Below are 22,515 nucleotides of genomic sequence, written 5' to 3'. Positions count from 1 at the left end.
TTCCCTGCCCCAGTGTCAGACCAGATTTACTTACGCAATTAGGTGAATGTAATTAAAGATGTAAATGGCACATGCAAAGGCGAGATTGCCATTTTTTTTTAATTTATTTGGCCCAAGTATGTCAAAGACCTAAGAAAAGCAGATGTAAAAAAGACTGAAAGAGAATATAAGGTTTTCTATTCAGCAGTGACAAGCCATCTATTGAATTAAGCAAATTGCATAACCCGATCTTTGCTGCAAGCGCGGAATGTTTTATAATTAGAAAATGTGACAGCTCACTTGAAAAGCAGCAAGCAAAACCAAAATGAAGTGGAGGAAAGAAAGCCCTCAAACACATTTACACTCATTCTAATGAGAGGAAACAAGCTCTTGATTAAAAGTTGTTGCCGTGTGGTGACAATTCCTCTTACAGCTCACTGTCACTTCCCACCCAGAACACATAACAAGCGTTTCTTTAGAGGAGCAGGAAAGAGGAACTTTAAGTGAACTGATGAAAAGCAGACTCCACTGCTACCAAGACTATAACAACATTTCCAGCCTGACTGATTATTATAGCCTGAAACTCAAATGGTAAATATTCAGTGTAGACAATCAAAAGTCCCTGAAAGACTTTTCAATACAGAAGCAGAACCAAAATATTCCTAAAATAGGGGGCAACAGCAAACTGGAAGCCTCATTTAACTAAAGCTGTCTGGATTGAACCAAAGACCACTTTCCTCCATTTACTCTGTTTTGTACTATTCACATTGTTTGGCCTCTGGTTTCTCTGCATCTGAAAGCTTCAATCCAAAGAACTTATTTAGCACTTCAGACAAAGTGCTTCAGGTCTGTGTTTCAGTACGACAAAGAGCAAACTGCACATCTCCGTTAGCAAGAGAAGTTTTCCTTGGAACTTCTAAAGCTACCTTTCAAAATCAGACAAACACTGATTGAATTATTTAAGAGAAGGCTGGGTCAGACGTAGATTATACTGTGATATTTTAATCATGTACTTTGCTTGAGAACATAAGGAGCTTTTAGGAGGAAAAAAAGCATAATGCAGTATTAATTATTACAAGTTTAGCTTAGTAAAATGACCATGAGTATCCAGAAGCCCTTTGGGCTTGTAACCCTTAACATATTTGTAGTGTGCCTTTCTCTTTCACTGATAGGCAGTGTTATCACTTTGAATTGCAGATTCTGGTTCTACAAGGAAACTGGTTAAAAGCTGGAGCATGTGGTAGAAAAGGAAAGAGACTCTTGAAGTAACTCAGAGAAGGATTGTGTGACTCTGTCCCCTCACGTTCATTTTTGCTAAAGTGCACAGAAAGGTGGAGTCCAATCTAGTTTAAGGGTTTTGACAAAAAGAGATAATGTAAACGAATCCAAGTAGATGAAAGTGCTTGAGAGGTAGGCCTAACTACGGAGAAAAGATGTTTAATAGAAATGTACCGAAGTCAATGAACAAGCTGTTCGGTTCATGTTGCCATGGAAACTGTCCTATTAAACTCTAAAAAAAAAATCAGACTAGAAACAAAGTACTACAGTTTGCCTGTTACAGAGTGCTCCCTTAATAAGCTCAAAAGCAAGTGTGTTTTGGTGCTTCTGTATCATTTTTGTAAGTTTTGAAGAATTATCTGTTTCAAAGTCACCATTATACGCTGTAGTAAAAGCTTTTGAAAGAAAGCCTGCTGCTCTGGTTTCCCGATGCAAATCACAGTGAAAGGGGCAAACAAAATTGCCATAGACTCATTCTGCTTATTTTCTTTGGAATTCCAGAAGGAGTTGTTTGCTCCTCGTTTCATAGACATTATCTGGCTTTGCTTTCTAATGTTACACATATTAGGGGGGACTGAGTTGCCAAAGGTTAGCTGAAATCCTTGCATCCCATTTCTTTTTTTCTGCCTGTGACCCAGAAGTTGCTGTCTGTGGCTGTTGTGGGCAGTACAGGGCACTTCAGTTCCCCCTCAGTGGGGGCTCAGTTACAGGAGGGTGAGCTCATGTGGGTTACTGGGGATTTCAGCATCAGCACAGCATCGGTCTTCAAGATGTGCTGCTTTTATGCTCTGCTGGATACTTTTGCGGTAATTTAGGAAGCCCTTCTCTGTGACTTGTTTGGAAGGTGCTTGTAGAACAAAGCATTGTAATTTATAGTATTTCACCCTCATCTTCTTAGGCACTACCACCAAGATAGCATACCCCCTTCCTTTCCTTAGCCTAGCGTGTCTCTCTGCTGGCAAACTAGAGGCTTTATCCCATTATGCACAAAATACAACTTTGCAGCTACAGTTACAAGTTCTACCGTGTCTAACTTTTACACGTCTAGTTTTACAGCCCACAGAAGCTCTAAAATTCATGGGGAATATCAGGCATCAGACACATTTGAGGTGTATAGGGTCCACATCAAAATATTTCACATTGCACGTAAAGCTGATAAAGAAATGCAAAGGTGTATCTTAAATCCCACCTCTCTCCTGGATTTAGGCACCTTACTCAGGGCTTTGGAAAGGTTCCATTCACACAGCCCAGCACCCCTGAAGATTGGTACCAAACCCTTTATTTCAAAACATATGTAGCAACAACTTCTATATTTTAAAGCACTGAAGAAACATCTTTTTGTAAAAAATATTAATATTTATTAACAACTGTCAGAATACATACGGTGAATCTGTACATTTACATTTTAAACTGCAGCGATTGCAAAGTTGCTGTTTTACTAGACTGAGTACGAAATTGCTCTTCGGATATTTTATTCATATTATATTGAAGCAGCAGGATGGCTTCTTTGGGTACAATGCAAACCCTTTAAAATAATCCTCTATATATTTTCCCAAGATTAGTATTTGTTACCATGTTCCTCTTAACCACTCCCCCTCCATATGTTTCCCATTTTCTGTCTTTATCTTTGTTATGTATTCCATAATTGTGCAATCAACTCTAGTTAATATGGGCTTAAATTCTGGTCATAGGGTATGAGGCCTGGTTTGTTCAATAGTTTATTTAAGAGATCAGTGGAGTGTTTCTTCTCATCATTAAAATCCCTCTTAATAGATAAAATCTTTGTAAGTACTGTAGATATTATTTATTGACAGTTATAAAGTCACATAATAAACAGGTATGGTGGTAAACCCAGAATATGCTTGGTCAAAAATTACACTGAGAAAGTCTTTGAGCGTTAAACTTTGAGCAGCTCTATCAACTTGTGTCTTAATGTCAGTAAATCATAGGATTTGAGGCCACATACTGGCCTCATTTTACAGCACCCTATTCTCATCGTCCTCTGTGCCAGGATCTTTCAGGCGATGCTCTACTTACATATTCAAATGGTCTGCTCTCGTTAGGTGCCTTTCTTGGATCTGCGTTTCCTCCCTCTTTCTCCCTGCTGCAGTTGTGTGTGTTAATGTGTACGTGTCTGCCTTTTCTAAGCGGTCAGGGCATAGCAATTCCAGCAGCCCTTACACACTGTCTGAAGACCTGATTATCTGCCACACAAGGAAACAGCACCTACTCATTTTCTCAAAGCCATCCTGAAACTAAACCTCTTTCTCTTTTTTTCACTTGCAGTGCTAAATTATGCTTGATAAGTTAAAGAACAGAGGCTTATATCAAACACATTACTGTATAAAATCTTGGACAAATGCTGCAATACCCTGGGTTACACTGGGTTAGGATTAAAAAGAGCTTGGAAGGGGAATAAGTGATAGAAGATACATTTCTGGGCATAGTGCCAGTTGTGGACATACTTAATAGAGGACAAATGCTTACAGAATGAAATAAAAGAATACTTGCATCTTAAAGAAAATTAAGTGTCCTTAGAAAGCCCAGGAGATTACAAGTGAAAGTTACATTCTGCCCTTGACTCCTTTGGTGTTTATAATCTTACGGCCACTTTGAATTCCTGGCCTTTGTGGGTTTGCTTCACAGCCTTAAAGTTCTGCTTTTCAAAGTGGATCGGTATTTTTAGGTCTCTTAGAACTGTTCTGTTCTACTTCAGTGTGAAAATGTAAAAAGACAGTATATGACCTTATGAAATGGACTGTCTGAATCAATGAGAGGTTTTTTTTAAAATGAACTCACAGGACTTTGGAGTTTGAACACCAGGTTTGAAAGCCCTAGACCATGATGCTATGTGAGAAAGGCTCCTTACTTAGTACTTCTTTAATCAAATGCAGAACCTTAAAAATTATGTATGTTATACCTATCTGCAGAATTCCTAGTAAGTCTTACACCTGCAAGTTGAATCCCCTTCTTTTCCTTTATATTGCTTTTAGTGGGCCTTCACCTCCTTTAGGCTAGAGAGAATTGTATATGAGTCTGCAAGCCAGCAACCAGTTCCACCTCTTGCTCACTTTCAAGAGCTTTTCACTTTTCCATTTCTACTGAACATTTGTGTTTGAATTTTGCCCACTCTGTCTTAGCTTTTCCATTCTGTCTCACTGTTTTCCTGTTGATATTTATTTTTTCCTCCATTCTCATGATTATCAACCCAGCCTCAGAATTTAGTGTCTTCACATTCCCGCTGTGCTGTAGTCCTTCTTCCACATTGTTACAGTAAAATAAGACCTTTCCTTGCATAAAGTCTTTTGGTGCTTTCCTGTATTTAAAAATGACAATAAACCCTGTGACACCTTATTTTCAGGGCTAATCCCAGTCCATATTAGTGTTTTATATGAGGAAAACACTTCTTGAACATTCAGTTCTTCCAAAAGATGGAATTACTGAATTCCACTATAGTTGAATCTTATCAAAGCATTTGTATCTTTGCACCACAGTCTTACTGGAAATTTAATTCAGACTGGCCTGCAGAAAAGCCTCTTCCATCTAAAGCAAAAAGGAACTGAATTCCAGCCTTTAGAAGGCAATGTTAAGCAATAATGTAATAGTTTAGGGCAGGCACAGTGCCAGTGGTGTATGATTTGAGGGATGCCTTCATTATCATTGTCATTAGTGGTCTGAAAACAGGAGCTAAGCAGCACTTTAAATTTGCAGTTGAAATGCACTGTAAGGTTCCCTGCTGCACTTTTCTCTGCTGCAGTGGCTTAATGTAACATGAAGCCCCCTGGGAGAATTTATACTATGCAGCATAAATACTACACACAGAGAAGAGTCATTTAAGCAGTGGTGGTGATTTACAGAAAAGAGGAATACTAAATGAAAAAATAGTAGTAACTTCTGTGGAGAATCTTGTAGGTATTGGGTACATTTTATAACAATAGATTACTGATAAGTAGCTTGGAACTGTACATGACAAAGTATTTGAGAATGAACAATAGATAATAACTGTGCATGGAAAATATGGATTAGATTATTTACTTACATTTCTCTCATAGGCATTTAGGCAGTCTTGCAGCAAGTCCAAAGTATTATTCAGGGCTAGAATGTCTTTGAAACACAACAACATTAAAAAAAGAAAAAAACACAACACACAGCAGTTCTTCTTCAAATCAGATATAATGCTGGTCTCTCTAGTCCAGCCTTTTAACCCAATATACAAATTGCAAATGAAGTATCTGATTTACCAGAACACTCCTTGCTGCTCTGGTCATGCAAAAAGCTGCTACCCTGCTGACAAGGGTGTTCTTACCACGTCTCTTGATTAGTAAGATTGTCCTTAAAAGTTAATTTCTTTAAATTTTTTCTAGCTTGATAATGTCTTCAAATCAATATGAATATAAATAAGGTTTGCTTTGATTTCTTGCTTATTAATCACATGTGGTTTTTCAGTCATTAAAAGGCTACAGAAGTTACCAGAAAACCTAACCCCTCACACTACAACAGATTGTAATTTTCCTCCTCTGAATTAGTGATATGTACTCTCATTTATACTATCAAGACACAAAAATAGAAAAATCTCAAAAAACAAAACAAAAAAACCCTTGCATATCCTTATGAGTCAGATATACATGATCTTGGTTTATAGGTGTTAAAAACAACTTAATTTCCATCTCTGTATTGCTATTGATTTGTCCTCTTTTGAGAACTGAAAATAAGATTTAATTTGAAAGAAAAACAGAATCTTGTCTTTGCTAGAAGCCTAGTAAAAGGGAATCATAGGCATCTAATAATCTGTTAGTGTTTTGTAGATGCAATTACAAAACTAATTTTTTAATATTATCTGCACTTTCAGATTCTATGCACTCCAAACAATCACCATAAACAGTATTACCCAGTTCTCATCTTAATTACTATTAGTCCCTTTTGGCACCAATATCTCCGTTCTGCTGAGTGGTATGAACTGTATAAGAAGATATGCCTTTTGGGGAAAGAAAAGCCTTGATGTCTAAATGTATTCATTCATTCACTGTAACTTATCTTATTTACACATATTCATTAGTTCTGGACCAGGGCAGAGCAACCCCTGCTTTCCAGAGACCTACTTCAATGTTCAGCTTGCAGAAAGCAGCTCAGCCTCAAAAAGTGATTTGAATCGTAGATCAAATTTAATGGCAAGCAACTGTATGGTTCATAAAATCTCTTCCCAGGGACCATTGACCCTACATAAAACCTTTGACTAACACATTTTATCTCATCAAAACCAAACATTTGCTCTTACAGAGAGAAAATGGAAATTTAGAAGACTGACAAATACCACAGCTGAGCTTTGACTAGCTACAATATTTTCATTCTGATATTTAACTTTGCCTGGTTATCGCTTGCTTGGGGTCTTTACATTTCACAGGCTGAATGCAGACATACTGCATGTGCAAGAACACCACTCCATGACACTAAGTTTTTATAAGTAGGGGCTGCATATATCTAATCTGAAAGACTATCCTCTATGATTAGATACATGCCTATTAAATCCAGTTGCAAACACATGTCAAACTCTAAAACCACACAGACTGCGACAGACTGGACTATGCTGAAGCAGAGAAATTGTGTATCTAGATGATACTTAACAGTCGTCTCATACTGCTTTTTGATTCCTTAAACTATTCTTAATCAATGAGAAGTTTATTTAGTTGACAACTAAAGTTGATTTTAAGGGTACTAGGTGTAGAAGCATCATCTGCAAACATTTGAGATTTAATTTAATACTACTTTATTAAGGAATAAGAATTCAAAGTAAATATACTGCAAGCTAAAAAAGTGGAAGTGGAAATCTAAATCTTAAACCTGGCTCAGCTTCTATAGAGAAGTGTGCCCTCTTGGAGAAATCACCTTATCTCTCTGACAAAACAGAAATAATGCCCTTGTCTCTATTCCCAAAAGAAGTACAGGGAAGATTCATGTGAAAGTGTGATGTTCTTTGTAGAAATAAAATGTTACAGGAGTACAAGTGTTTTGCATACCTAACAATAGCAAAGAGAGAAATATACTACTACAGCATCCTGAGAAAGCAATGATTAAATACCTGCATCCGCATCAAAGGAATGCTGATGAGATCGCTGTGATAAAACTACATAGTCAGTTCTTTCCCATACATTCTATTGTATGAATTATGTCATTTTGTATTAAAGTTACATTTGTATATGCTGCATTTTTTTTACTTAAACATTAAGTTAAATTCTCAGCAGATATTTTCTTGTCAGAGAAACATTTAGTCTTTGTTTAAATAATTTGTGTCTAACATCCTCCTTTGCATATTTACATTCTCAAATTCAATCTTGAAAATTGAGCGTAATTTTAGGCAACAGTCATACTGCATTTTCAGTTCAGTCTCATTTAGTCCTCTGGTGAGGAATTCAGCATGCAGAAAATGCAGAGGAAAGGAATAAGGGGAAAAAAAGGATAGGGTTTCCTAAAACAAGGGAAATAAGCAGTAGAATACAGAAGCAGAAGGTATTCACTTTTATTCTCTTAGTCTGCTACAGATTTTTAATTAGATTGAAGTGCACTGATATATTGCAGAAGTGCTGAATGATCTTTTTTTTTTCCTCCAAGGACTTCACAAACATAGTTAAATGTATTTTTCCCCCTTTTACAAACTGGAAGTTGTCAAAGTCAAAGGCATAGAAGAGTGTTCCTGAAAAGATGATGTACTTTTTTTTCCTGAAAATGATGTACTTCTTTTTCTTTAAATATCAAATGTTACCTTAGATGTGGTATTTAAATAAATTATTTTTAAGTGACGTTTTTGCACATTTTAATTGAATTCCAGTTTCTATCAAAAGGTTGCTTGACACCAACCATGAAAGAAAAATTAATTATCTGGTAGACAAGAAGTGATTCATCTACCTTTTACAAACCTAACATATAAAGTTCAGAATTTGAAAAAGGAGATTATACTAAATAATGAGATTTGTATAAGGAGAGTATTTCCAGTAAAAGCATATTAAGCTCACCTTAAGTGTGGCAAAGTAACATGTACAATGTTAGCGTACCTTTTCTTTAGAAAAATAATTTAAAAAAAGAGCAAATGAAAAGTAAAACAAATTATGAAACAAGACTTTCTTACTTGATGACTTACATTCTGCTTGAACTCAACAATTTAAAAATCAATTCACTCAGTTCCGAGTCTTATTTGTGGCTCATTATAATAAAGCCTTGTGCATTTTATGCCATAAGTAACTTTTGCATAATAAGACTTTTTCCATTAAGCCTAGGAGTACTGAAGCTCATAACTGCCAGGGCAACACAGAGATATTTTTGGCCTTATTACCTTCTGGTTTTGAAATATTTGTGGTTTGCTCACAGAACTGCCAGCGTTGTTCAGTATGATAGTTATGTTTGCAGAAAATATTTAGCTAATAACATGCAAATCGCCTTGAGAGTCAGATCTACCTTTTTGAGTGTCCTGCTGCTTTTTTTAGTTCTCAGAGGAAAGGGTAGAAAGAAGCCAAATGTGAAATCACTTTTAAATTCAATATTATCCATTCCTGTAATAATTATAGACTGGTTTACTTGCTGGAGCACGAGATAGAATATTCCTTCTAGTATTTGCCATCAGCAATGATTAGCACTTGATGATCTGGTTGTATGTAGAAATGCCCAGTCCCTCTTCTTAGTCGCAGTATATTTTTGGCCTCAGTGATTTCCTTTAGCTGTTTATTCACAGCTGAATTCCTCCTGGAATTAAATATATACATATATATACATACACACACACATGTATATATATGTACACACACATATTTAATTCCAGGATATATGGATACATATATATACACACACATAGGATGTGTATATATACACATACATATATAGAGAGATATTCCTGTTTGAGATTTTGAAAAGTTCTATGTCTTTATTTCATTGAATACTGTTCTGTTAGTTCACTACAGAGGAATTACTGTTCCATAGAGAGTTATGTGTCACTTCATTCATATTACTGTAATTGTTCTCACCATGGGAAGGATAGTATAAATACCCATCATTCACATGCAAGTTTTTCATTCCCTAATTAATCAGGCTCACTGAAAAAAATACTCTCTGTATTTTCCAACTGTGATAGCAGGTGTAAAGAATCTCTTAGTGTACCATTTTTGTGTATTGTGTAGATCGATTGGTCGGTTACATGGTCAGCTGTGCCCCACTAATTGATAGGTTTCCAGACAATATTTGTAGGACTGTTACCTGGCTTCAAAGGCAGCTGAAATACAGATTACCCACCTTTCTTCAGAGCTGATTAGCTATAAGATTAATACTGTCCTCACCTCGCTGTCAACTAAATGGAAACAGCTGTCCCAAGAATACAGCAGCTGTTCTGCTGCTAAATCTGCTCCTAAAAGTCCAGCTCTTCACCCAGATCAGCAGAGAAACTGGCTGTACTTTTGGGGAGATAGAAGGAAAGGGATGAAGGGTTCTTAGTACAGTTTAGATATAGAATAGTGAAAATCATGTAGGACTACCTTAGCATCAAAACCAGCTTCATTGTAGTCCCAGTTTTTTAATTTACTCCTCCTGACTCTTCTCACAGCTTCCCTAGAGTCCAGGGTTTCAGGGCATCTTTCCTTGTAGCTGGGTGCTGTTCAGTTCTGTGTGAATAAAAGTTTTGTAGAATGACTTAAATTCTCTGAAATATGAGAAGGCTTATTTTGGCATATACCTTCAGTGGGACAGTAGTGCCATTCACATGAAGCTGCGTTCTGAAGTGCTTTCTAAAATGATGAAACATATTTGAAAAATCTGAAAAAATTTAATTCTTTTGAAAGAATATTTCTGCACCTGAAAAATGAGCAGTTATAAATATAAATAGTGTATTTTGATGTTCTGGGTTTTGGCCAATGTCACTGTAACATTTGCTGTTTACCTGCTTTGGGGTTGTAATTAGTAGAATTCACTCTAATGGCCTTTCATAACACTTCATCCTTATATGAACCTGGCTATGGCTTGTCAAGTAAAAAATGCCTATAGCTTATTTATCTTCACTTCTGACTCTAGTTTTTACATGTTTCAGCCAAAAAAATTACAGCTGCTCCTGATTTAAACTTCCCTTTATTATCACTTGCTGCCCTCAGCAGCCCACCAGGGTTACTGATGCAATTTTATTCTTCAGTTATAGGGGATAACAAAGAGCATTATTTGAAAGGGTAGAAGTAATGCTGCTTTCATTTGAACATAATGTAAATTTGTGAATGTGATCATGATTTTTGAAAGAAACCTTACCTTAAACTTACATTTTGTGCCCAAAGTGATTTGCATTCATAAACTTTCAAAGTCATGATAAGAAACAGAACCTAAAAATCAGACTTTTAATATGTAACACATATTTTGCAGGGTCAAAAGATTTATTATATTATGGCATCAAAAAAACCCCAACCAAATGCATACCCTCACACCCTCATACCCAATATGCAGGATTGAAAATGTCACCTGAGTTGTAGGGAAGAAATTAATCTCTGATTTTCAGATAACTTCTGAAATACTCTCCTGCAAACCTTGCAAATTCAACTGCTTTTTTATTTTATTTTTTTTTAAGATGGCAGCTCTACTACTACAGTGTAATAGGCTGAGAATTACTATGAATCAAAAAAATGAAAGTGTTCTATCTAGTCAGTGTAATGGTCCTCCAGTCTGTAATCAAGAGTACTTGTATTTTGGGGATAATGGGAACAGAATGAGAAACCTGCAGGTGTAATGCAAGAGCCTTATAAATAGAGCGGCCAGTAGATTTCCCATTCTATTCACCACTGCTGTTCATCTCACTTAATCTATTCATATAGCAATACACATTTCTAACCATGACTATTGCTGACAGTGTACTGAAACAGAAGTCCAAAGAACTAGAGTTTGATAGCCATATGCTAGTATTGAACATAACTCTATGAACTACATCTGTGTATTTATTTTGGGAGGACTAGTTTAATGTACTGATACTATGCACTCATATGATGGGCGTGTGTTACTCTCGATGCTGTTATCGACATTTTATAGAATACATGATCTGAATGTTTTGACACTATGTAACTTGGACTATGTCCAGCATATGTATAATTCTTATTTATAAACCAGCAAAGAATTCCTACTCTGACACTCTTGCTGACCGGTATTCACAATTCTTAGTTCATAATACTATACAGTACATGACAAAATAATTCTAAATGCCCAAGCATCAGGGGGGAAGAAACAACACCACCAACAACAACAACAAATCAAGTTACCCATTTCCCTGGTGTAATCACTCTTCGAAATTCAGCAGCCCTCATTACAAGTTGTAGCTTGCATTGCATTCTAAGGGTCAACAAATTCAGATTGATTTAGATCAAAGACTAATTTCATCTTTCTATTATATTTCACTACTAGAATTTACTATGATGTTACCTTTCCACTGTTAACAGTTTATCATTCCACATTTACTGTGGAAGCAATTCAATGTGCACAATCATTGCCTATATAATACGCTAGCACTGTACAGCTGGAAACAAATGGTCAAAGCTGTTCCTCACAATGATAGTATGGCCCAGTTAATCTTCTCGTATTATCCTGGGTTCTCCATTCTTATGTTCTACAGAGTGAAACAATATTAACAGTGTTCCTGTGACACTTAACCATATCTCAAGATATATTAAAATTAAGAGGTTAGAAGGTGGAGAAGATACTAAGACATACAAATAAACAGATATAAGAAGAAATGCAAACTATGCAAAAAAACATTTCAGTTTATCAATTGCTTAATTAACAGGAGGAAGACCAGTCAAGTTTTTCTTGTTATGAGAGCACAGGAGGTAAGTTTCATTTTTAGTATAAACTTGCATTTTAATTTTGAAACCTTTGATTTCCACTTCTGTAAACTGAATCCAGATTATTCATAATGTGAAAGTTGTGTCAAACTATATTTTATCATGTGAATTCTCTGAACATACATTAAGGCATATAAAGGGATATTTCTATACTGTTTGGGCCAGTGGATCCAAAATTATTAGAAAAGTGTTACTATTAATCAGCATTAAATCTGATAGGTGTTTTCAGAAATTGGTAATTATGAAAAGCTTGTTGGAAGGTATGAGCTGCTAAGATTGTAAGAGAAATTTAAGGATTAATGAACAGCTTTTACACCTATGATATTATATAGTGAAATTTATAGATGCTTGTATGTACCAAAAATTATAAAAAACAAAATATGTAGTTAATGAGTGTATGTTGTAAGTGGTTAAGTCAAAACCATAATAAAATGCAAGCAGGCTCAGACATTGCAAGATATCCTTCTATATTGGTATAACATAATCAGGACAAAGACTGGAACTTAGACTAGAAGGATTTTTATTTTTTTTTAAATACAATTTCAGTAAAAGGCAGAGCTTTAGTAAGCACAGTAGTTTTGGTGCTAAAATGACAGTAATACCTGGATTTCAGTTGAGATATGGCTGAAATTAAGACTCAGGTGAATTTAAGACAACGTCTCTTAGGTAGCGCACAGCTTATAAAATCGGAATGGAATATGACCACACTTCTGTATCTATTTTAATCCAATTGTCTATTCAGAGAAAAATATAATAGCTCAGAAGACATGTTATTACATCAAGATGCATCTGCTTCTCATTTTTTATTGATTTTATTTATTTTTTTAAACTGATGTGCGTATGCAAGGTCTAATTTTCAAGTAAAATATTTTTATCACAACTGCACTGACAACTGCAAAGCTGTGACAAAAATAAGCTTATGGATAACAGTTCCTTTTGAAATGCAGAGCACTAGCAGAAAGTAAGTCTAGTTTAAAAAACAAAATAAAAAACCCCACACAGATGACCTTGCAGGAATATTATTCAACATAGAGTGTGAAAGGTAGATAAGATTAAAATGAGTAGCTGTTGCTAACTAAAAGATTTTTATTATCATTTTAGATTTTGCAGAAGATCTGAAGAAATCATACATCTTTTTTGTGGTTGGTAAGTAGGAATCTTGATATAAAACTGCTCCAATTGAACATTCACGTGTCGTTTCGTATGCTTTTGCATCAAGCAGAGTTTTTCTGAATAGCTTTACAATATAGAGCAAGAGCAGTAGGTTTCCTAGGGGCTAAGGACAGATACACAAACATGTACATATACATTGTTTTATGCATTCTTTTCCTAAGAGAAAACGTGACTTCTGAAATTAGTCATAAATGAATGGAAGTTTCATTCAGAGTTCAAGAGATATCAAAAAATATACCAAAAGACAGCATGTTTATGTGCTATACTTCTAGCTCATCCTGTCTTATACCAAATACAAGTACACTCAATTTATTGAGGACCTATGTTGTGTGTGATAGATTTGAAAAAGTAAATTGGATTTCTGAACAGTTCGCTGGAGACTTCTGTTAAAGGGAAAATACATAATAATTAATTCTCAATCTTTAAACAAACTGTAATTCCATATTTACTGGAGTAGATCTTCCTGCTGTTTGTTTCAGTGACAAATTTTCATTCTCTCTGCCTCACATATCTTACTGGGAAATTATATTTAGGTTTGTACAAACAGCTAGATTTAAAAAAAAAAAAAAGTGTAAAGAAGCTGAAGGAACTTTGCCTCTTAAATTGTCCATGCTAAGGCATATTTTTCACCATTTACTGTTCCTTCATTTTTAAGGGGTGGATTTTAATTTCCATATATAAAATTGTGTAGACTATCCATTAGTCATCTTCTATCTTAAAACTCAAAACTCACCTCTTCCGAATATATTTCTGCTATTAAATCCATCTCAGACTTTCTATTAAATGCTTTATAGGAGCATAGAAAAATTCTGCTTAATCAAAAAATACAAGTTTTCTTCACAGAAACTGTTACAATGGAAAGCCTCAATTCTGCAAACATGGGTTTCTTGTCAACTTTATACTTCTTCCTCAGACACCCCCCCAAAAAAAACAGAACAAAACAAACCCCACCTCTTAAAGTCGGATGTGCAGAGCAAGGGTATATTTTTCTGGATTTTGCTCTTTTGATTTGACCAAGAGATGGGAGATCTCCACAGTTGCTCTGCAATTGTGATCTCTGGCTGAGAGATCTTGATTTCACTAGATCTAGATAGTGAAGGTAAACGGTATTCCGCAGGGACAGATTTCTTGCTGGTGCTTTGTTTCAGTGGCCATAAGCTCTTTTTCCTTACTGCCTTTTCAGGCAGGTAAGTCTGCCTGAATCAGTTTTGGATCCTTGTGCGTTCCAAGTCTAACAGCATACACTCTAGCCAAACACATACCATTTGCCTAGGCAGTAAAGTTGTCTTTCATAATCAGTCAGGAGACGAAGTCTGATCATTGCAAATTGTGCAAGGGCAAAAAGATAAACTTTTCTCCTGCTCCTTCTTAAAGTTGTCCAAGACAATGCAAGCTTGAAAAAAGCACTTCAAATTTGTGATAGCCAAGTACTCCATCTCAATGGACAGGTGAGAAAAAGGGGACAGAGCTAGAACTGTTCTGCCCTTCATACCTGTGACTAAACCTGAGGCAGAGAAGATGGGTTGGTGCATTCCCTCTATAGGTACCTGAACAGGAAAAGCTTTCTCCGTCTCAAGTGTGATAAGGAATATGTTCACTCATTACACAGATGTATTCATGAAGAAATAATAAGATGCTTGTAAAGAGGTTTTTGAAACTAGACATCTGAAGATGTGCGCTTGAATACATAGTTTACAAAATATTTGAAATAAATACACCATCTGCCTTAGCTGACAAATTGAGATAATGTTTATAAGAAAAGGGGGAGGGAAGCAGACAGCTCCGTCCCCTGCTAATTTCCCTTGAAAGTTCTCCAAAAAGGGAAAGAAAAAAACCAACCTAATTAGCAAAGATTTACATTAGAGCTAATATAGGAATTAATTGGAATAACAGTCAACTTGGATTAATTAAGCAACAACATAAACATTTTATCCAGACAGGAAAGCAGAGATATAGAATGAGCAAGTCAAATATAAGACAGAGAGCAGCAGGGTGGTATAAGAGCAAAAACAAGTTAAGTTTATTTGATTTGGAAAGTCAAATTCAAGAGAAGATTATAAAATTAGACACGAGCAGAGATAAGTTTGGGGGGATACTATAATATTTCAAAATTCTGTAATTACTGCCAGTCACTAAAATTGACTCCTTTTCATCAGAGCAACATGATAAGTAAGATCTTAACCATGACGAACAGTGAAAACAATGTATGATTTTAAATCAGACTTAACTAATATGCTATTCTGTATCACATCCAGGAAATTGGGCTACATGATGTTATTGGTGGGCACTACACACCCCATCCTCTACTGGTATTGCATAAATTACAGCTACATTTGGCTTTGGTTGAGGCTGAAATCAAACCAGAATATTTCCAGCAGTCTTACTGCACTTTGGCTCCTGGATAGGCTTCCCCACTTACCCTTTAGTGCTCTTGTTTTTTCTGAAAATTAGCCAGTGTAACCAGTTTCCTCTGCAGAACCCTTTTAACATTCTTGCTGGTGGGCCAAAGCTGATGACTGTTTAAGTCCAAGTGTAAATAGGACCAGCTTTCCAACTGACACTATGAAGATGTTATCCCCACCTACCCTTGCAGATAAGACATTATCAGCTGCATACACTAGACTCTTCTGCACACAAAAGTAGGGCTTTATTTATCCAAGATATGTCAGACCTTCAGCAACCTGATTTGACATTGAAGTTCGCGCTGCTTTAAGTAGAGGGTTGGACCAGATGAGGTACATTACAAGCAAAGTTATTTTATAATTCTGTGTTACAGCTCCTTCTACAGTCAGATAGGCACAGGATGAGCAGCACTGGGTAATCAATACCCAAATCAATCCAAGTGCTAACTGTGGAAACTGATAATAGTTGGTTTCTCTGACTTTCCATGAAAAGAAATACAACTTGTTTTCTCCAAGAAGGAGAAAACCTCAGTGATGCCCCAGGTGTCCCCAGCACATCTGGTCTCTTTTCCACACATGCTCCAGGTTGTTTTCTGGTTAAAATAATCTTCCAGAAGAAACAAGATTTATTTATTTATTTATTTTTTTTTTAAGTAGCAGCATCATTCCCAGATAGTTTCACTCATAGACTAAAATCATACCTGAACAACAGATGATGTGCTATTGATATCTGAGCCCTGAATTGGAAAGTTCTGAAAGTAAGGCTTGTTTTTACTTCTATAAATAATCCCAGTAGTATTGGTAAAATTGCCAAACTGATCCTTTAGAAGTCCTCCAAAATCATGAGACTAGCTTGACTATAAGGAAAAGGGGGTATTTTAATTTGAGTTCTGACTTCTGAGACTGCATTGTCTAGTTAGGTTTCACCTGCAAGCACTTTTCCATAACACAAGGATGATATGAATTAAAAAACAAGGTCTAGAAATTGAAACATTTGAAAATGAGTGGTGGGACTGCCTTCTAAATCCTGCTGTTGACAGTTTATATAAATCTTCACAATATTTAGTGTATGATAAAGTCATAAGATTTGGCAAGTTTGAAAATAGAGACATCCCAGTCTGCCTGTGCGACAGTATTTATTAATACTTTGGGCAGCAAAGCCAGTGCATGTACTGCTCACCCTCTGCCACTCACCATTGCTTGTTGCTGTCCCCCCTTGCCCCCTGTGGCCATCCCAGCCGCCTCTAGCATCATGAATTCATCTGTTTGTGATGTTGTGCTCTAAGCCAGGCCAGTACATTTGAATCACATGCACAAACTTGTAGTCTTTTTGTTGTTTAGTAGGGTTTCAGTCATGGAGGGAGAGCAGGGGTGTAAGAAAATTGATTTCTTAAACTCAGATATTTCACTGATTTAATGCAGGCTGCAGTGAGATGTTCAGAAGTGCTGCTTGGGCAGTTGCCATTTCTCCCCACCCACCGAGACCACTCATTTGCTCCCCTTGACCTGCCCTCTGTGAGGCATTTGTGCAATGAATAATTAAATGGGGGAAGATGACTACTTAAGTCAGCCTTGCTGCCAAAGTTGTTTACCAAAAGATCTCCTTACGCAGTTTCACAGGCAGCTGAATCAACCTAAAGGAAGGGGTGCCTGTGCTAAGGGAGTGCACAGACATTTTAAGCCAGCCTTGTCTACAGAGTTATCAATATGCAGAACTGCATGTAATTTTTATATTCTGTCTAGTACTCTGGTTCCAGATACGTGCTCACTGTTTGTATCATAAGGCGAAAAGGAACACAGAAAGCATCTGTTTCTCAAGAATAATCTGAGTGGTGCAATATGCTGACTTTCTGAACCTGTAACTTTTTAATAAATTAATGGATGAGCTTTAAAGCAAAAAAATGCTAGTATTGTTAAGTGCAGTACAATAGGCAAGGATGCTGATACCCTAGAACTGCTGGTAGTCAGACTCTGTGCACAAGGCCCGTTGAGCAGTGACTGACAGTTTTGTTATGAACAAAACTCATCCCCAGTGCAAAACCCAAGAGTATGTATTTTTTTTGATCATTACAATTCTGCTTTTTGGCTCAAGAAGGACCTCATATCCCTCTCTACCACAGCTCGCTGATGTTCTGCTTATCCATTACCTTCCTGTGGAGCAAGGAGCTGTGCAGCCTGCTCCTGTGGAGTCGGCACAGCCCAGCCGCGTAGCCTGCAATTCAAACCTTCCGCTTCTCAAAAACTGGCACAGGTGAACAGAGTCACCTTCATGTGCTAATTCCACATTCTCCTACAGGTCACAACAGATTCATAATTTCTCTAGGAATTTTCTAGGCCTTTTTTATCTTCAAGTCATGTATGAAAGTCAGAGAAGAACATGATTAAATCTGAATAGCAAGTTACCATGATTCAGTCTGTCACTGGTTAACATGCAAGCTTTTTCCAAAAATGTATGTAGGCAGAGTAAAAGATGACAGCGCACACAAAAAAAAAATGATAGTGTTCACAAAGAATGTTATACCATCAAAATGAAAGTGGAGGCATATTTTCCTCCTCCTAACAATTGGCCCATTGTGGAAACTTAACCACCTTTTTCAAGGCTTCAAGTTTATTCTGTTTGAAAAAAACAGTATAATAAAATGGCAGTGAAGGCTTCTTCACTGAAGATATCTTTGTGCAAGCTTTTGTTATTATAATGAACAACAGCTGAATATTAAAAGTTTCTTCAACTTGATTATTTAGGTTTTACTTCTCATTTTTTAGAGAAGTACATAGATTTAATAACAAGACCCTCTAAAAGGATGAAATATAAATTTTGCAACAGTACAGATTAATAATAACCCTCACTACTGCAGAGTTAATTTGCAGTTAAAGCTGCTTATGCACTAGTCCTGTAAGTTATACTCACTGAACAGGAAGGAAGTATCTAATTAGTAAGGAAATGCACTTTCACGGTCTTTCCCACCTAGACAGCTCTTTATCAGTCACATTAAATACTAGCCTTCAGAGGGAGATAAGCCATTAACTAATACTTGAACTTTAAGCACATAAATTAATACTGACATAAGTGCTGAGTATATGTTAAGCCCTTGGTAATGCTGAGTTCCCTGGGAGCATTCAGCCTCTTCACAATTCTTCCTTGGCCTGATCTGAAATCTCATTTGTTGATGAGAAAGCAAAAGATTTTGTAAAGTGGGTCACATATATTTGCAAAGCTATAGGATGCTTTACTACTCATTGAATAATACTAAACTAAAAGTAATGGCCATAAAGCCAATTGTTTTAAGGCAAAAGTTACTGCTTTTCAGCACAAAGCTGTTATTATGTCTTTTCTTCTTTAAAGGGCTCAGCATTCTCTTTTAAAATACTAATGGATAAAGGTATCATAGAGACACATCAATTTTTCCAAAAATTTATCTGGTCACTAAACAAAACCTAAAATTATCCTTGTATTGTCATTTCTAAGAAGACATCAAGGTTTATTTAATATATGAAGGGCTACTATAGATTTTCTATTTTGGCTCTACCTTCAAAAGAGAAATAGTTATATAAGAAGTGGAATAAAGGAATCTTTATAGCTGTTTTTTTTTCCTAAAATTTTATGTATACACAAATAGGTAGGATGAAATTACCGCATAGTATATTCAAGGCCGGAAGGCAGAGTGCATAAACAAGAACATGCACACACAAATCTATTAATCCAGAAACTTAAACAGAGAATCTAGAAGTTAAATTACTTGCCTTTACAGATATTTAACACTCATTACAGGTAGTTTATCTATTTCTGTATATCCACTCTTATTTATTCCTTATTTTCTTCCAATGGCTACTTCTACAAAAGATTTTTTTTTATTGAAGCAATAGAAAAACAACATGCAACCCACATAGAAAAGCATATTTTTTCAGAAAGAAAATGAGACTGTGACAGAAATATTTCTGGCTAAAATAGTAGCCCAAGTGTGATTCTCACACCATAGGCTGATAATTATCTTTGTGAATCTGAAATAAAAGACTCAGGACTACACTAGAAAAAACATTCCTTTTTTGCTCGTACCTTATGACCCATTTTTTATTCTCAGCTACAGCACTGTAACTTCTCTGAAGGTTATCTGCTTGGTGCGATCCATTTCTTAAACTGAATGCATAAGTTGGAGGAAACTTTAAAATCAGAAGGCAATGATGCCAAATTGACTGTTATTCCTCTATTCATTCACAGAAACATAACCAATAGAAAGAAAAATCATGTTATTTTGCATCACACTTTTTAGTGTCTTAAAGTCACATGGTTGAGCTATGTATTCATACTTGGAAGTCCCAACAGTTAATAATTTGATTTAACTTTTGATTTTTGAGTGCTGTCTACCTGCAAAGGTATCTCCTACTGCAAGATTTCTTCTGAATAGATCCATGAAAGATATAAAAAGGCTACAGATTGCTACGAAACTTGTAATTTCCCCCCAAATCCCAACATTCAGACAATGTAGACACACTGTCCAGGCCTCTCCCCAGCCCCAGCTCAACACCACCCTGTGCCCCCTGCACAGCCCTGCCCTGGCCACCCCTCACCTCTCCTCCTTCTGCCACTCTGCAGGTCTCCACCCACACAAGTGGCATCCAAGAGAATTAGCTTTCTCCAGCTTACAGGAACAGCCTGTACCTGGTTTAGCAGCCACCAGTCATCAGTTCAGCAGCATGCCTGATTTCTGCAACGGCCAGTGAGGACCACTCAGGCCCCTGGCACAGGCAGGCAAGCAGCAGAGGAGGGCAGGCCTGGTGCTCAACATTTTTCAAGGTTTAGTGTTTGGGGTAAGAATGGCTCTGGTTCACGCCCGTGCACCAGGCTCTGAGCCATGGCCCCAGGAAAAGCACCTGCCTCCACTCAGGAGGTGGGGCAGGGCACTGCCAGCACCTGCAGGGCAGGGAGGCACATGTGCCCTATCAAAGGGCGCAGAAAGACCTGTGCTGGGGGGGTGTCAAAAAGACGCTGACTTTTGGGAGAGTTTTGGGATGCCTCAGGAGCCAGAGAAGGGCAGAGAAGTGTGACAGGACTAGGCAGTAGCAGCTCTGCTGTCAAAGGAAGCAGGGAGGTTTGAGGTGCTTCTCCTGAGCCATTTCTCACAGGGGCAGATGGGCAACACTAGCCCATGTAGCTGCTCTTTGCCTCACCCCAGGCCTCAGGGAGAGGAGACCCAGGCAGCTCATGCTGCTGCCAAGAGCTGCCTGCCTCAGCAGAGCCAGTCACAGGGCTGTCCCTTCGGACAGTGGAAAAAATCCCTTGAATAGCTTCAGCTGAGCACCCTGTCAGCTGCAGCTTGCCCTCCCGCCTCCCAGTGCTTTGCTCTGAGCCCTGGTTCAGAAGTGAATCTCCAGCTCTTGGCTCAGTATAACTCCGGATGTGCAACAACTGGTGGTGGCAACTTCTTGGTGTGCTGATCAGACATTGCTAAACACTATCCTAGGGGCTACAGGGTTATGCTCTTATGCTTTCCCCTGGTGTGCATAAAGAACAAGTCAATACTCCAGTTGCAGTGAGTTGTGTAATCAAGCCTTCATCAGTATTTAGCAGCTTCAGTATGCGACTGTTGGTTAGCCTTGGAAGTAGTGGCATGTGTGAGGGCTTTCCAGCTCAAAGGGAAAGGGAGCAAGGGCAGTAACTCTTATATTTATCACAGCACAAAAGGGTTTAGTTACTGCGTTCTCACTTGCACCCTGCATAACACATGCAGCTTTCACAGTCTTTTTGCCAGTACCTTTCCCTTCTGTAAAATGGGGGCAAAATATTTCCCTTGCAAGAATGCTGTAAGGATTAGTTTGCTAGTATTCATTGCAACCATGGGGCCTGAACATGCACTGAATCAAATGCACACATGGGCTCGCTTCCCAGCTAGCTGCTGTTTAATGTCTTTCCTTTACATGGTAAATCTGTTTTAGGAACAGATTCTCTTCTGCAAGCCCTTTCACACTATTGTGACACCTTTGACTTCAATATACATTTTTTGATTCAGCAGTGTAATGTATAAGAATGGAAGTATATTACCTGTTCCACTGTATAAAGTGTCTCTGCTAAAAAATTATGAAATAGGCAGTCATACCATTTTCCTTGCATTTTCTCAGTTGCTATAATTTGAGAAAAGGTCTTTATATTTTTCTAATTCTAGATATTTTTCCCTCACAAAGGTGGCCCTGGCTCTGGCAAAGGTAGTCAATGCGAACAGTTAGCCAAGAAATACGGATTTACTCACCTGTCCACTGGTGACCTTCTCCAAAATGAGTTATCATCATTATCAGAGAGAAGTAAATTGACCAAAGACATCATGGAGTGTGGTGAACCAGTGCCTGGAGTAAGCTACAGCTTTATTTGGGGTCCTAATGGTTAAATAAACCAGTAGTAGATAGATTGTCTAAAAGAGTGAAATAAGAGAATAGCTCTGATGTCTCCTATTCAAGGAGAATGAATCTGCAAGTTGAGGGAGAAGTTTTCTCGCTGCCAGATTTGTGGCACTTCTTTCCCATTTCTATGCTGTTGGGTTTTTACATTTCAGGCTCCCTTAAACAATATGGATTAATCATTAAATAGAGCGAGACAGATGCTACACTGTGCATTGCAAAATGTAAGAATAAGTACAGGAAACAGAAACTTTATGTCCATTTTATAGCTTCACATTTCAGATTCTGAGCTGGTCCTCCTGGCAGCTATTTTAATTTACAATACCTGCAGTGGTTCCCTGCAGAGCTGGCTGACATCCCAGAGTGCAGGGACTGCAGTTTAATAGAGACTATGCAGAGAGAGAGTGTTCTCAGCTGGACTTGACTTTTATGACAGGTCCACAGCCTCTTAG

At 37.3% G+C, this 22,515-nt stretch overlaps 1 protein-coding gene across 3 annotated transcripts in view; it reads left to right on the top strand.

Annotated features, from left to right (window-relative positions):
- AK5 (adenylate kinase 5) overlaps window positions 1-22,515 on the top strand; it is a 106,807-nt gene that overhangs the window by 65,273 nt on the left and 19,019 nt on the right. For all 3 annotated transcript variants that reach the window (XM_067301040.1, XM_067301039.1, XM_067301038.1), the window contains exons 9-11: window positions 12,044-12,086; window positions 13,203-13,247; window positions 21,854-22,017. In XM_067301040.1, the coding sequence (XP_067157141.1) occupies window positions 12,044-12,086; window positions 13,203-13,247; window positions 21,854-22,017 (252 nt within the window). The remainder of the gene's footprint in view (window positions 1-12,043; window positions 12,087-13,202; window positions 13,248-21,853; window positions 22,018-22,515) is intronic.

Source organism: Apteryx mantelli, chromosome 8 (genome assembly GCF_036417845.1).
Source record: "Apteryx mantelli isolate bAptMan1 chromosome 8, bAptMan1.hap1, whole genome shotgun sequence".
NCBI classification, from domain to species: domain Eukaryota; kingdom Metazoa; phylum Chordata; class Aves; order Apterygiformes; family Apterygidae; genus Apteryx; species Apteryx mantelli.
The sequence above is the reverse complement of the archived record's forward strand: the minus strand, read 5'-3'. Positions and strand labels throughout refer to the sequence as shown.